The sequence below is a fragment of the Pan paniscus genome, chromosome 9 (genome assembly GCF_029289425.2).
Source record: "Pan paniscus chromosome 9, NHGRI_mPanPan1-v2.0_pri, whole genome shotgun sequence".
In the NCBI taxonomy this organism is placed as follows: domain Eukaryota; kingdom Metazoa; phylum Chordata; class Mammalia; order Primates; family Hominidae; genus Pan; species Pan paniscus.
The window spans coordinates 49,065,650-49,082,058 of record NC_073258.2 but is presented as its reverse complement, the minus strand read 5'-3'; the positions used below and the strand labels follow the sequence as shown (position 1 = coordinate 49,082,058).

The following is a 16,409-nucleotide window of genomic DNA, read 5'->3' as shown; positions in this document are numbered from 1 at the left end:
AAGGTTGAGATAATGCACATGAAGTATTTTGCAAAGTATTTTGTCAAGCAAAAATTTTGCCTGACATACTGTAAGTACTCAAGTGTATCTGACATACTGTTAAGTATTCATGGTATGTGGTAGCTGCTGGAATAACTAGCTAATATAGCTAATATTCTTCCTCACTCAGGTTTATGTACTGGACAGACTGGGGGGAGAATGCCAAGTTAGAGCGGTCCGGAATGGATGGCTCAGACCGCGCAGTGCTCATCAACAACAACCTAGGATGGCCCAATGGACTGACTGTGGACAAGGCCAGCTCCCAACTGCTATGGGCCGATGCTCACACCGAGGTGAGAGCCGTATCCCTGCTGCTTCCCCGGAGCCTGGGAAGATGGGAAAGGCCTGCCTAGGATCTCCATGGAGAGTTCCCAATCTGCTGATCACCACCCCCCACCCTCTCCTTCCTCTGCAGCGAATTGAGGCTGCTGACCTGAATGGTGCCAATCGGCATACATTGGTGTCACCGGTGCAGCACCCATATGGCCTCACCCTGCTCGACTCCTATATCTACTGGACTGACTGGCAGACTCGGAGCATCCACCGTGCTGACAAGGGTACTGGCAGCAATGTCATCCTCGTGAGGTCCAACCTGCCAGGCCTCATGGACATGCAGGCTGTGGACCGGGCACAGCCACTAGGTGAGAGTCAGAGGGCTGGGGCTGTGAGTCAGAGCCTCTGGCTTTCTGGGGCCATCTCAACATCAGAGATATATCCAGAGCACAGAGCTCCTTTACAGCCAGAAAGACAGTGATCTGTTTAAGCTCCCTTCCAGATTGGGCTGTGTTCTCTCTGGGTATGGCTGGTACTACAGCTGTCACCTTCAAAGGACTCCTGGAGATCCTCCTGCAGACCCTCCTTCTATCTCACCCTGCCAGGCACTGAATCCTGTCACTTAGAACAGCAAAGAGCCAGCCACAAGCAACTGGGACCTTTGTAAGATTCAGATGATGTTCCAGGCTAGGTGTGAATACTTGTGCTTCTCATCACCAGGTTTTAACAAGTGCGGCTCGAGAAATGGCGGCTGCTCCCACCTCTGCTTGCCTCGGCCTTCGGGCTTCTCCTGTGCCTGCCCCACTGGCATCCAGCTGAAGGGAGATGGGAAGACCTGTGATCCCTCTCCTGAGACCTACCTGCTCTTCTCCAGCCGTGGCTCCATCCGGCGTATCTCACTGGACACCAGTGACCACACCGATGTGCATGTCCCTGTTCCTGAGCTCAACAATGTCATCTCCCTGGACTATGACAGCGTGGATGGAAAGGTCTATTACACAGATGTGTTCCTGGATGTTATCAGGTATGAGCAACACTGAAACCTCCAGAAGACACAGATTTGCTTCTGGTCGCCCATGGGTGAGGTTGTGTTCTGACCACTAAATGGACGAGTGATTCGGCACTTTGGATAGTGAGTTTTAATCCTGACTTGTTCACTTTGTAGTGTTGTCACTTACAGCAGAGTTTCAAACTTTCGTTTGTTTAGAGATTATATGGAAGCCTAGTATGTAAAACAAACAACAACAAAAAAAAAAACAGGTAAAGTCAGGGGACCTGGAGCCTTTCACATCTACCATTGTGCCCTGAGGGAGCTCCAAGAATCCCCTAGGACTTACTGATGAGTAGGCCATATAACCAGTATCTGTATTGCAGTAAAGGAGCCCCAATCAAATGCCAAGTCTTATGGTGGTTTACAAAGCTGTTGTTTTTTATTTTTTCGTTGTTTTATTTTTATTCTTTAAATTTGTGGCTCTAACACAGCTTAGGAATATGATGTCCTGCCACCAGTAAGAGTGGTTTACCATGGCAGATATTCTCACATGGAGGAACAGGGAACATTCCCCTTTGCTCTCCCCAAGGGATGTATTAGAATCTCAAACTGGGGACAGGTAGGCATATACAGTTTAGGGAAGTCCCCTAGGTGACAGTGACATGCTCCGCATTCTGAGGTAGAGTTCCCTCCTGCCCATAGGGCCTTTGCAAAAGTGCACAGTTAGGGTCTGGCGTGGTAGCTCGCGCCTATAATCCCAGCACTTTGGGAGGCCAAGGCGGGAAGATTGCTTGAGCCCAGGAGTTCAAGACCAGCCTAGGCAACATAATGAAACCTCATATCTACTTGTATTTAAAATTGTTTTTAACTTTTAAAAAATGCACAGGTTGGTTTTGACAAATCTGCGTTTCTTATTATCACCACCTAGCAATCCTTGTCTCTTCCCAAAGGTATGTGGGGAATGATAAACTTGTCTTCTAGCAAGACATCCCCTGGCAACCGCCACTATATCCAGTTAGCAGGAAATACTGTGTCCTCCTAAGAACTGGTTCCTTCATTCTGCAATTATTTTATTGAGCATCTATCATGCTGGGTGCTGAGGAATGTACTCATAGATACCTGGTCTCTATCCCTGTGGAGCTTACAGTTCAGTGGGGTCCAGTTATGGGAACATGGGTTAAAGGAGTTCTACTCTATTCTGGGTCAGTCTGGTTGCTCATCCAACACTGGGCTCTCCCCAAGGCGAGCAGACCTGAACGGCAGCAACATGGAGACAGTGATCGGGCGAGGGCTGAAGACCACTGACGGGCTGGCAGTGGACTGGGTGGCCAGGAACCTGTACTGGACAGACACAGGTCGAAATACCATTGAGGCGTCCAGGCTGGATGGTTCCTGCCGCAAAGTACTGATCAACAATAGCCTGGATGAGCCCCGGGCCATTGCTGTTTTCCCCAGGAAGGGGTAAGTTTATGGCCAGCAGAAGAGAGATCCAGGGAAGAAGGGCTGGGTGGAAAGATGGTGTTAGTGGGTCCTCTGTGTTCTCTCAACCTCTGGGTGCTGTCTTCCCATGCCTTGATGATGATGGCACTGTTGTGTCTCAGGTACCTCTTCTGGACAGACTGGGGCCACATTGCCAAGATCGAACGGGCAAACTTGGATGGTTCTGAGCGGAAGGTCCTCATCAACACAGACCTGGGTTGGCCCAATGGCCTTACCCTGGACTATGATACCCGCAGGTGGGAGTCTTGCATCAAACAGCCTCCTGGAAATCGGGTGGGCAGAAGAGAGAATGGTTGAGATTAACCTTGGAAAAATGAAAAGATAGAAAGCTTCTTGGTATGTGGGGAAGAGGAATCATTGAGAAGGATAAGGGAATATATTCTTAGAGCAGCGATTGCTAAATCCAGCCCTCAACCCTTATGTGGGTTTTGTTTGGCTGGTTTACATGTTCCTAATTTGAGTGCCTTTGGCAGAGCATGTCTTCTGGCTGGACCACAGGTCTCACACCCCTACTCATTTAAGGGCTGATTCTTATATTTGTTATAATATAACAAATCCTGATCCCTTCAGGCTCTGGAACTTTGTTGTTGTTGAGACAGCATCTTGCTCTGTTGCCCAGGCTGGAGTGCAGTGGCGCAGTCACAGCTCTCTGCAGCCTGAACCTCCCTGGCTCAAGCCATCTTCTTACCTCAGCCTCTCAAGTAGCAGGGACTATAGGCACATGCCACCATGCCCAGCTAATTTCTAAATTTTTTGTAGAGACAGCATCTCGCTATGTTGCCCAGGCTGGTCTCGAACTCCTGGACTCAAGCAATCCTACTGCCTTGGCTTCCCAAAGTGCTGGGATTTCAGGCATGAGCCACCACGCCCGACCCAGGCTCCGGAATGTACAACTCCTTTTCTAGATAAGAAATGCTAAGGGCAGGGGGAAGGGGCTCTAAAGCAGTCTGTGCCCCCTTCTGATCCAAAAGAAGGGGAAGGGAATCCAAGACTTCTGGAAAGGTGGTAGAATGCCTTCTTCTTTTAACCTCAGCAAGGTCCATGTAGACTGGGCTCACTTCCTTTTTTGTTGTTGTTGTTGAGACAGAGTCTAACTCTTTTGCCCAGGCTGGAGTGCAGTCGCACGATCTCGGCTCACTGCAACCTCCGCCTCCTGGGTTTAAGCCATTCTCGTGCTTCAGCCTCCCAAGTAGCTAGGATTACAGGCACGTGTCACCACGCCTGGCTAATTTTTGTATTTTAGCAGAGACGGGGTTTCACCATGTTGGCCAGGCTGATCTCGAACTCCTGACCTCAAGTGATCCCCCGCCTCGGCCTCCCAAAGTGCTAGGATTACAAGCGTGAGCCACCATGCCTGGCCGAGTGAGCTCTCTTCTTAAAGACCATTTGTAAGAAATTGGGCTTTGATTATTGGGTAGGAGTCAAAGGGCAATCAAATTCCTGAAGATGAGGCTGGGTGGTGGTTCCTCTGAGGTCACTAGACTTTCTATGCCTCCCCAGAGCAGCCCTGACCTCCCCACTCATGAACCACTAGCTCCCCTCTTCAGCTTTGGGACTCACAATGACCCCTCATCGAGGGTGCTTCTTGAGTTCTCATAGCATCTGCCAGTCAGCTCAGGAGGGGACAAATAGGTTCATAGGGGGAAGAGCTGGGCTCCCTGGCAAGCGTTTGGAGCAGCCACTCTTTTCATTTTCTTCGCAGGATCTACTGGGTGGATGCGCATCTGGACCGGATCGAGAGTGCTGACCTCAATGGGAAACTGCGGCAGGTCTTGGTCAGCCATGTGTCCCACCCCTTTGCCCTCACACAGGTACTGGCTCAGGAGAGAGGTAACTAAACCTCCTTGACTGGGATGTTTCTTTGGGGTTCTAAGTCAGCAGTCTCAGCTGTAGCTGCTACTGAACAGACGTGCTATTGAAGCTCATTTTAGGGATTTTTCCTATGCCCTGAAGCCTTGGTAGGTTGGTAGGGCCACCGAGTGCCTTGCTACTCTTATCCTGCCATTCCCATGTTCTAGCATTCAAAGGAGTGGCTCTCAAAGAGTGGTATACAGAATCCAATATGGTGCTTGTTAAAATGCAGGTTCCTAGGCCCTGACTATAGAGATTATAGAGAAGCTGCTTCATGAGGGCTGGGCACAGTAAAATACATTTTGACAAGTTCCCCAGTTAATCCTAATGCTGCGGTCCCAGCATCTGGGCATAGGGAGCTCACTTAGTGGCAACAGGGTGGAGTGGCTAAAAGCCAGAGTTTTGAGGCATCTAGCCAGTTTGTAAGTATTTAATGAGTACCGTCAATTTGCCAGGTACCTGGATTCAAGTTCTATCTGTATTATTAAATAACTGTGTAACTTTGAACTAGAGTGAATGAACCTCTCTCAGCTTCAGTTATCTATAAAATAAATCAGCCTAATAATAGTATCCTCCTGAAATAGACACAAAGCATTAGCATAGTACCTGGCACACAGTAAGCACCACATACATGTTATCGCTACCCATTTTAATTATTAGCTGTCACTTTTGAGTTCTAACACAAAAAATAATTTGGGCCAGGAAAAGAAGATCTACCAAGCCTGAGGCCAAAACAGGAATTCTCAATCATTTAAAAATCTTGGCCAGGTGTAGTGGCTTATGCCTGTAATCACAGCACTCTGGCTGAGGCCAGAGTATCACTTGAGCCCAAGAGTTTGAGACCAGACTGGGCAACATGGCGAGACCCTATCTCTATAAAATTTTTTGTTAAATTAGCCAGGTGTGCTGGTACACACCTGTAGTCTCAGCTACTCAGGAGGCTGAGGCAGGAGGATCGCTTGAGCCCAGGAGGTCGAGCTGCAGTGAGCTACATTTGTACCACTGTGCTCCAACTTGGGCAACAGAGCAAGATGCTATCTCAGAGAGGAGAGTCAGAGAAAGAGACAGAAAGGAAAGAAGAAAGGAAAGAAAAGAAAGAGAAATAAATTTGACCCTTTTTTGCCAAATATTATCAACTCTGTCTGTATTCTATATTATGTCCCACTAGCCAAAAAGCATTTTTTTGTTTGTTTTGTTGTTGTTGTTGTTTTTAAGATGGAGTCTTGCTGTGTCGCCCAGGCTGGAGTGCGGTGGTGTGATCTCAGCTCACTGCAACCTCCGCTTCCTAGATTCAAGCAATTCTCCTGCCTCAGCCTCCCGAGTAGGTGGGATTACAGGCATGCGCCACCACACCTGGTGAATTTTTTTTTTTTGAGATGGAGTCTCACTCTGTCACCCAGGCTGGAGTGCAGTGGTGCGATCTTGGCTCACTACAACCCCCACCTCCTGGGTTCAAGTGACTCTCCTGCCTCAGCCTCCTGAGTAGCTGGGATTACAGGTACGTGCCACCATACCCAGCTAATTTTTGCATTTTTAGTAGAGACAGGGTTTCACCATGTTGGTCAGGCTGGTTTCGAACTCCTGACCTCATGATCGCCCACCTCGGCCTCCCAAAGTGCTGGGATTACAGGCATGAGCCACCGCACCTGGCCTAGCCAAAAAGATTTTATCTGGTTTTACTTAAAGATAGTCTTTTTTTTTCATATTCTAAATGTAAAACTACAGGGTACTACTGCATATAGGTTTTTCAGTCTACAGGTTTCCCCACAGTTTCTGATATATACCCTTGGATGGGGATGAGAACACCTTCATTGCCCCTCCCTCCCCTTGGTTGAGAATTTCACCATCATTGCATTAGAAGAAAGCTGCCTACAGAAGTAAAGAGAGGATTTGGGGCAGTGCTCTGAGCAAAGGGCCCAGAGGAACAGGAACCTATAAGAACCTTCAAATTTCCTCCTATTTGCTAGAGAGGGAGTCATTCAATCAACTAAATGGGGACTGAGTGTTAGGTGCTAGAAATTCAGAGATGAATAGAACACATTCTTGTCCTTGAAGAACTAAACTGGTAGGATGGACAGACCAGTAAACAAATTGCTTGAGTGTAAAAATGCACTTGGGCAAGTGACTATAAGGTGCAGAACTGTATAGAGGAGAGAATGGTGAAGTCTATAAGGATTTGGGGAGATTTCCTTGACAATGTCATGTCTGTTGATGCACAGAAATGAGGAAGAGATGAAGAGGGCATTTCAGCAGAGGCAGTGGCACATGGTGAGGCACAGAAGCTGTACAGGAAGGAGTCTGCTTGCTGAATAATATTTACTGTTTTTGGGCTTCCCCTGTTGAGTAGCAAGACAGGTGGATCTACTGGACAGACTGGCAGACCAAGTCAATCCAGCGTGTTGACAAATACTCAGGCCGGAACAAGGAGACAGTGCTGGCAAATGTGGAAGGACTCATGGATATCATCGTGGTTTCCCCTCAGCGGCAGACAGGTGGGCTCCTGGGTACTGAGCCTGCTTCCTTAACATCTGTGGGATTGGTCGGTCAACCCAAGGACTGTTAGGGACCAAGACAGTTAGGGCCACAAGAGAGCTTTTTGGTTCACATTTTAAACGCTTAGACCTTTTTACTCCCTCGCGGTTGTATCTCTCCTCCTCCCCTGTCCCTGGGAGTAGGGTAATCCTGGATTTCCTCTGTTTTTGAGAAGCCTTAAATTGGGAGACCTGATTCTGTCCCAGATAAGACATTCATCTACTTTGCCTCCAGGGACCAATGCCTGTGGTGTGAACAATGGTGGCTGCACCCACCTCTGCTTTGCCAGAGCCTCGGACTTCGTATGTGCCTGTCCTGACGAACCTGATAGCCGGCCCTGCTCCCTTGGTGAGTTGGACTGTATGGCTGGAGCCACTTGGCAGAGCCCCTGGAAGGGCTGAGAGTCAGCAGCCTCTGATACCGGTCTGATCTGTCCTTCTGGGTGGGATCCCCATAAAGAAGGTCTTATTAGTGGAGTGATTGGTAGCAGTCTGCTTGGGTTTTGGGAATTGCTCAAACCTGGGTTTGTCTGCCCTCTGGCATTTGCAAGAACAGAATTCAGGTCTCTTGATTCCCAGGTCCCTGCTGTGGGATAATCAGTGGCCTGTGCATCACTCTCTCTTCCTGACTGGTGAGCCAGCTGTCCCATCCAGAGCTATTATTATTGAATCCAACTCCTTTTTATTGATAGTATTAAGAAGGGCTACTAATGAAGGTGCCTGGGACTAGGGCAGCTAAAAGATTGTTTTGTCAAGTTCTCCAGCTGCTACTCTTGGGCCATATGTAGATGTTTATGGTTCCAGTGGCCCACTCCAATCCTCTTTTTTGTCTAGTGCCTGGCCTGGTACCACCAGCTCCTAGGGCTACTGGCATGAGTGAAAAGAGCCCAGTGCTACCCAACACACCACCTACCACCTTGCATTCTTCAACCACCCGGACCCGCACGTCTCTGGAGGAGGTGGAAGGAAGGTAAATAAGTTCAATGCAGGATCATGGGCCCTTTGATTCAAATCACCATCCCATGACCAACTCATAGTCCCAGCTTGATAAGGCAGTTGGGAGATAGATTATGTCAGGAGCTACCAGTCCCTGTTATTTGGGACAGAAAGTGATATTCAGACTTGTAGATTGTTACAAGTGATTCCCTTTTTAGCTCTGAGGGCAAGAAGCTTTAAGAACAACTTTAAGGCTGGGTGTGGTGGCTCACGCCTGTAATCCCAGCACTTTGGGAGGCTGAGGCAGGTGGATCACTTGAGGTCGGGAGTTGGAGACCAGCCTGCCCAACATGAAGAAACCCCGTTTCCACTAAAAATACAAAATTAGCTGAGCGTGGTGGCACATGCCTGTAATCCCAGCTACTCTGGAGGCTGAGACAGGAGAATCACTTGAACCCAGGAGGCGGAGGTTGCGGTGAGCCGAGATCGCGCCATTACACTCCAGCCTGGGCAACAAAGAGCGAAACTCCATCTCAAAAACAAAACAAAACAAAATAAAACAACAAAAAAAAAGAACAACTTTAAACAGAAATCACTTAGGAGGACCCTCCCACATGGTATTCCTCCTTCTTCTTCTCTCTGTGACATTTGCTCTCACATCATAGGTTTGGCATATTGGCTTGTCCAACAGTAGTCTCTGGGCTGTGGCTTTATGACTTGGAACAAAAAGGTTTCCCCAGAGATATGATGGCCTTAGCTTATAATGTCATGTGCACCCCCCCGCAACACACACACACACACACACACAAACACCATTATTAAATAAGCAAGCATAAACACGAACAGTTCTCAAATCAAGTATAAAGTATCTTATTTCATTAAATTAAAGGTGCTATTCATTATAAAATGCATCCTGATTTGAGAAATTAAACTGAAAAGATAACCAACAGCAAATGTGAAATGCTATTGATTGTAAGTCACATGCCTGTTTAAGAGATGGTAGGCCATAGAAAAAACAAACATCTTAAAATTGATTAAATATGATGTTACATTCAATTCAGAGACATTCTTTTTTTTCTTTTTTTTTTTTTTTTTTCTTGAGACAGGATCTCACTCTGTCACCCAGGCTGGAGTGCAGTAGCATGAACACAGCTCAAGCTCACTGCAGCCTCGACCTCCTGGTTTCATGTGATCCTCCTACTTCAGCCTCCCAGGTAGCCGGGACTATAAATGTGTGCCACTATGCCTGGCTAATTTTTTGTACTTTTTGTAGAGATGGGGCTTCACCATGTTGCCCAGGCTGGTTTTAAACTTCTGGGCTCAAGTGATCCACCCGCCTAGGCATCCCAAAGTGCTGGCATTACAGATGTGAGACACTGCACCTGGCAAAAAATTCTAATGACTGTGTTTTCCATTTATATTTTATAAAAAATAATCTGGGCCAGGCGCAGTGGCTCATACCTGTAATCCCAGCACTTTGGGAGGCCAAGGTGGGCAGATCACATGAGTCCAGGAATTCAAGACAAGCCTGGGTAACATAGTGAGATCCTATCTCTACAAAAAAGTTTTTTTTTTAAATTAGCCAGGCATGGTGGCCCATGCCTGTAGTCCCAGCTACTTGGGAGGCTGAGGTTGGGAGGATTGCTTGAGCCCAGGTTTAGGCTGCAGTGAGCTGTGATTGTGCCACTGCACACCAACCTGGGTGACAGACTGAGACCCTGTCTCAAAAAAAACAAAAAACAAAAAATAAATAAATAAATAATCTGGAAATACAGATGTGAATAAAGAAGAAGGGAATATCCTATACCTATATATAATTTACTCTTAATGTTTTGATGTCTATCTTTTCTAGACATTTTTCTAATTAGAACAGTTTTTTTTTTTTCCACTGCAACATACTGGTCTCTTTATTTTTAATATCATCAGTAGCTTACAAGGTAGTTAACACTTGATTTCAATTCTGAAAGCAGAAACATAATAATGATCCCAAATAAAAACTTTAGACTCAATGTCCCTAAAGTTACAAGATTTGCACGTGATCAAATTCATATGCTGTGTGCCCCCATTCTCTGTTTTTACTACAGTTTGTAAAGAAAAGGAAACACCCAGGTATAAACATGTGCCTTTCTCACTAACTTTTAAGTACTATCAGTCATTATTACTCTCTGATTTTCTTTAGGTTTATTTAGAAAACTTTTGACCCCGCTCGGACCTTTTCTTATTGTCAGAGTTCTATTTGAAAATTCAGTGCATCTTGGTTCCAAATGCTCTTGCAAGTAGCTTTCCTCTGGCTGTTTAGGAGATGCCTTTGATTGCCTGCTCATAATGTACCACAAAGAAGTCACCTTCTGAGCATTTCAAGTTAGTTATCTGAGCACTCCCTCTGGATGTCTTGCATATTCCCTTGTGAAAGAATGAAGAGAAGAAAAACATTTTTTGACCTTGGGATATTTAGCTCTTGTGATAATTTTTATCCAATCAGATTGGCTTGGCTAGCAGCTGCTTCTGACTCATCCTGGTAGTTTAAGAAAGCCTAATATTGATGTCCTTAGTATTCTTTCTGCAGACTTCCAACTCACTCCCAAACCTGCTTCTCATTTTTAAAGGTACATATTTTATAACACACTTAAACATGGTATAACGGCTTGAAAACAGTGCCTTGCAGGGATTTCTCTCCATTTCCTGTTGTTGCCCTCTCCATGCTTCTGATGTCTTCCATCTCGTACATTCTCATACCTGAAAGCCCCCACTTACAGGCCTTTCCCCCTTTCCTGGAGGAAGGCATGACCTTCACTGAGTATGAGTAGGCTTCACATCCAGTTTTCTGTGCCCCACAGATGCTCTGAAAGGGATGCCAGGCTGGGCCTCTGTGCACGTTCCAATGAGGCTGTTCCTGCTGCTCCAGGTAAGCCCTGAGTACCCCACTGTTCCGGAAAAGAAGATGTAATGAATCTAAGTCTCCACTGATATCTTTCATAACCTTCATTGGGACTCTGGGGTTGATGAACTCTTTTTAAACTAAGTCCACAGAAATAATAATCATAATAGCTCTCACCACTTACAGTGACAGCTTATGGTATGCTTTCCGTATGCCAGGCATGTGATAAGCCATATATATGCCACATATATGTGTGTGCACATGCATATATACATACTGTCATGTAATTTCCTCCAGTCCTATGAGCAATTTATTATTTACATTTAACTAAAGAGAAAATGTAGGCTTACAAGTTAAGCATCTTGCCTTATGTCAGATAGCTAGGAAGTGGTCGAAATGGGATCAGAGATGCTGGCAGAGTGACAGATTTCTTCTCAGCCTCCTCCCTGCACCTCCCATTTACCTATCTGAAAAGGAGGCCCTTAGCCATCCTCAGATGGTATGGGGTCCAACACCTACAAAAGGAGCCTTTCAGCTTTCCATTCCTCACACCAGCACCAGCTAGAAAGTTGTCGGTGGCTCCTGCCTATTGTTTCTCTATTCTTCCTAGGGGAAGGACTTCATATCAGCTACGCCATTGGTGGACTCCTCAGTATTCTGCTGATTTTGGTGGTGATTGCAGCTTTGATGCTGTACAGGTAACTTCAGTCTTGCTGCAGGGGCCACATGCTCATTGGTCTTCATGAGCATGTCTGGGATCTCCCGAAGCTCTGCAGTTCACTGAATCAAGCTCTGACCAGCCTTATTGCAAGGTTGGGTGCCTGGTCAGGGCAGCAGAAGGAAAGGGTGGAAACCTAAATACTTACTCTTCTCCAGTCATAGCCTAAGCATTTTCCTTATTGAATGACTGTAACAACCCTTCGGATTTTCTTTATAGACTAGGATGCTGAGTGCACAGAGGATATTACCCAAGGTCACAAAGTAAGAGGCAAATCTAAGACTGACTCTTAACATCTTTGCTTTTTCCAGTACTCCCTGCTTCAAACCACTGAAATTGGAAATGATTTTCCCCTTATACAAACACAGCCTTTTACTACAATATTGGTTTGTACATCTTTGCTCAGTAGCAATCATTCTGGAAAGGTAGAATGTGTCATTTATAATCTTTTTATGTCCCTCTTTCTTTATATTTTCCCCCAAATGCTTTAAACGTAGCTTACAGTTTGCTGCTGTTGTTCTTCATCATCATCATCGTAACAGTTACCATTAATGGATATATATCAATGTCATGACAACCTCGTAACACAGGTATTATTATTCCTCACTTTACAGATGAGGATCTGAGGCTCAGAAAGTTTATTTTTTTTAATTTTTGTCTTATTTTTTTGAGATAGAGTCTCACTCTGTAGCCCAGGCTGGAGTGCAGTGGTGCAATCTTGGCTCTCTGCAACCTCTGCCTCCTGGATTCAAGCAATTCTTATGCCTCAGCCTCCCAAGTAGCTAGAACTACAAGCATGCACCACCATGCCCAGCTAATTTTTTTTTTTTTTTGTATTTTTAGTAGAGAGAGGGTTTCTTCCATGTTGGTCAGGCTGGTCTCGAACTCCTGGCCTTGTGTGATCTGCCCACCTCAGCCTCTCTAAGTGCCAAGATTACAGGTGTGAGCCACCGCACCCAGCCAGAGAGTTTAGATTATATCTATCAAGGTCCCAGCTAATAAATCACAGAGGTGGAATTGAAACAGATCTGTCTGACTCTAAAGCTCAGTGCATCAGTTCTCCATTGCTGCATAACAAATTACCCAAAAACTTAGTGACTTAAAATGACAACCATTATCTCACAGTTTCTATGGGTCAGAAATCTGGATGCAGCTTAGCTAGGTGCCTCTGCCTCAAGGTGTCTCACAGACTGCAATCCAGATATCAGCTGGGGTTACAGTCTCATCTCAAGGTTTGACCGGGGAAGGATCCCCTTCCACACTCACTCACATAGTTGTTGGTAGGATTCAGCTCCTCATAGGCTGTTGGCTGGAGGCCTTCCTCATTAGTTTCTTGCCTTGTGGGCCTCTCCATAGGACAACTTACAACATGGCAGGTTGCTTCTCCCAGAGCAAGAGCAAAAGAGAATGAGGGAGGGCAACTCAAGACCAGAACCAGTTTCTTGGTAACCTAATCTAGTAGCCATCACATTTGCATAATCTTTTCATTAGAAGTAAGTCACCAGATCAGTCCACACTCAAGGGGAGGGGATTCTTAAGGGCATGAGTACCAGGAAGTGAGAATCACTGGGATCATCTTAGAGGCTGCCTACCAGACTCAGTTTACAGCTTTCCCAGGTATCATCCCCTTAAAGATCTCGACTAATTTCTCATCACCTTCCCTCCTAAAGACACAAAAAATCCAAGTTCACTGATCCTGGAATGGGGAACCTCACCTACAGCAACCCCTCCTACCGAACATCCACACAGGAAGTGAAGATTGAAGCAATCCCCAAACCAGCCATGTACAACCAGCTGTGCTATAAGAAAGAGGTAAAAATTGAAATTTATATTCAAGGGTCTTTTTGGCGAGGTGTGGGGGGGATTTTACTCCAAATGCCCAAATAAGTCAGTAAGGGCTGCTGAGTAATCCCATCTACCATTTTGGAAGTTATAGTGAACAGAAGAACTGAATGTAATTTGGGTTTCTGGGAAGTTCTAGAATCTCTGAGGGATTAGTTTGAGGGACCTTAGTGAGAGCCAGGTTAGAAGGCAGATCTCAGAAGATTTAGGTCTGAAAGCAGTTGCCCTGCCATGAGATATTTTTCCAAGCTTATAGGTTCTTTCCCTCCAGGAACTGTCATTCCCCTGCAAAAGGCTATGTGCTTCTGAAACAAGGGAGCTCTCCCAGACAACACCCAAAAAACCCAAGAGCTCCTGGACTCGCCCATTACTAACCTCCAGTCCAAGCTAGTAGCACCTATGGTTGGGAATGGCTTGTTTTTCACTATTCTTCCTCTTATCACAAAAATTTCTCTAGAATTCTGAAGGTTTACCTGCTTTTGTTTTTGTTTTTTTTTTTTTTTTTTTGAGACAGAGTTTCGCTCTTGTTGCCCAGGCTGGAGTGCAATGGCACGATCTCAGCTCACTGCAACCTCCACCTCCCGGGTTCAAGTGATTCTCCTGCCTCAGCCTCCCGGGTAACTGGGATTACAGGCATGCGCCACCATGCCCGGCTAATTTTGTATTTTTAGTAGAGACAGGGTTTCTCCATGTTGACCAGGCTGGTCTTGAACTCCTGACCTCAGGTGATCCACCTGCCTCGGCCTCCCAAAGTGCTGGGATTACAGGCGTGAGCCACTGCGCCCAGCCTGCTTTTGTTTGTTTGTTTGTTTTTTTAACTTCTGTGTCACTTCAATGGAAAATTATTTGCTCAATGTGAAGGCATGAAAAATAGTCCCATTTCAATGAGCTGGGTGTGGTGGCTTGTGCCTGTAGTCCCAGCTACACAGGAGGCTGAGGTAGGAGGATCACTTGAGCTCAGGAGTTGGAGGCTGCAGTGAGCTGTGATCATGCCACTACCCTCCAGCCTGGGTGACAATGAGACCCTGTCTCAAAAAAAAAAAAAAAAAAGGTCCCATTTCCACAAGGGAACTAACTATACCTGGTATTTCAGATTTTCCTAATCCAATATAAGCCTTGTTTTTTTCCTAAAATCCTGTAACTCTTCATCAGAAGTTATTCCTTATGAAGATCCTCATCGGTCTACTTCTTTGGCCTATCTAGCACAGTCAGAACCTGCTCTCACACCTGCAGGGCTCTCATGTGTAATAAACACATTTCACGTAATAATCATGTGCTTTCTGGATCCATGAATTCCCGTATTTAAATAGCTTCCACTACTTCTGGTTCAAGTTGGTGTTTGAAAAAAAATTTTTTAATTAAAAATTTTTTAAAAGCTTCTACTGCAGTCAAAACAGAATGTGCAGGGATGGCTTGTAGTTCTAGGAATGGTAGACCCCTCCCCAATATCTTTGAGAGAAAGACTCTTGAAGATTCTTGGGTTCCTGGAGTATCTGATGCTCCAGAAAAGAACCACAATGAAGGCCACAGGATAGCAATGAAAATAGTGTGACCTCTTTCTTCTGTTGTGTGTTTCTTCCTCAGCAGCTCTTTCACCCCTCTGATAGTCTTTCACCTTTTCTCTTCTGATTTCCTCTTGATTTCAGGTACCTGTTGCTGTGTGTTTGTAGAGGGAGTGGTGTTTCCCAAATTGCAAGTGCCATATCCCCCACCTCTCCCTAACTTACCCAGCGTGTCTCTTAATTAAGACATTGAGTGGTCTGCATCTTATACTAATTTCATCTTGGAGGGTGTGCTGGGTGAACAGACATCTGTGTGTTTGCTTGTGTGCTATGTCCCACTCTGCATGGCTGAGGGGACTGTCACTCTCAGAGGGCAGGGACCATGTTTTATATTGTATAATCATCAAAGCACCTAGCACAGTCTTCTGCTTAACATAGGGGCTCAGTAAATATCTGTGGAATTGAATTGTTACAAAAATAGAGCCACAGCCACAGTTGCAGAACTCTTGGCAGGAATACTATCCCAGGGACAGAACCAAAGATGATCCATTTTCTTCTAGCAGTGGTGGTATGTCGGTTGGTATACCCCAACAGCCAGGAGTGAGGCTGCTCTTTGAAGAAGCCATAAAGGGAGAGGCCCAAGCAGAACTCCAGGCTGTGCCTGGAAGAGTCCCAGGTTTTGCTTGGGAATGGTCCCAGGACTCCTGGCAGCAGAGCGAGAGTAACCTCCCAAAAAAGGTTATAAGTTGCAGGACCCCACTATATTGACGTTTAGGACCCAGATAAGAGGATTTCCTTTTTTTTAGTTTTTTTTCTTTCTTTCTTTCTTTTTTCTTTTTTTTAATGGAATCTTGCTCTGTCACCCAGGCTAGAGTGCAGTGGCATGATCTTGGCTCACTGTAACCTCAGCCTCCAGAGTTCAAGGGATTCTCCTGCCTCAGCCTCCCAAATAGCTGGGATTACAGGCACCCGCCACCAAACCCAGCTGATTTTTGTATTTTTAGTAGAGATGGGGTTTCACCATGTTGGCCAGGCTAGTCTCGAACTCCTGAACTCAAGTGATCTGCCCGCCTGGGCCTCCCAAAGTGCTGGGATTACAGGTGTAAGCCACCACGCCCGGCCAGATAAGAGGATTTTCTAGAGTCCCCTGTCTTACCTCCCAAGTTTTCTCCTTAACAAAATTAGAAAAAAGAGATACAAACTAGCACCTGAAGTAGCTTAAAATCCTGAATAAATGTACATTTAATTGCTCTTGCCAATTGCTTTTGATGATTTATATCAGCATGATGTCCCATTAATAAACCACAGTAACAATGTAACATAGCTAACATGTTATAGTGCATCTTGT

General features: G+C 45.8%; 1 protein-coding gene across 1 annotated transcript in view; it reads left to right on the top strand.

Annotated features, from left to right (window-relative positions):
* The window catches only part of LRP4 (LDL receptor related protein 4), a 60,562-nt gene that overhangs the window by 41,288 nt on the left and 2,865 nt on the right, over positions 1-16,409 (top strand). The window contains exons 26-37 of the mRNA XM_034932493.4: positions 170-332; positions 455-680; positions 1,033-1,336; positions 2,546-2,764; positions 2,905-3,039; positions 4,506-4,614; positions 7,002-7,146; positions 7,421-7,534; positions 8,020-8,155; positions 10,959-11,026; positions 11,610-11,697; positions 13,388-13,529. Of these exons, the coding sequence (XP_034788384.1) occupies positions 170-332; positions 455-680; positions 1,033-1,336; positions 2,546-2,764; positions 2,905-3,039; positions 4,506-4,614; positions 7,002-7,146; positions 7,421-7,534; positions 8,020-8,155; positions 10,959-11,026; positions 11,610-11,697; positions 13,388-13,529 (1,849 nt within the window). The remainder of the gene's footprint in view (positions 1-169; positions 333-454; positions 681-1,032; positions 1,337-2,545; positions 2,765-2,904; positions 3,040-4,505; positions 4,615-7,001; positions 7,147-7,420; positions 7,535-8,019; positions 8,156-10,958; positions 11,027-11,609; positions 11,698-13,387; positions 13,530-16,409) is intronic.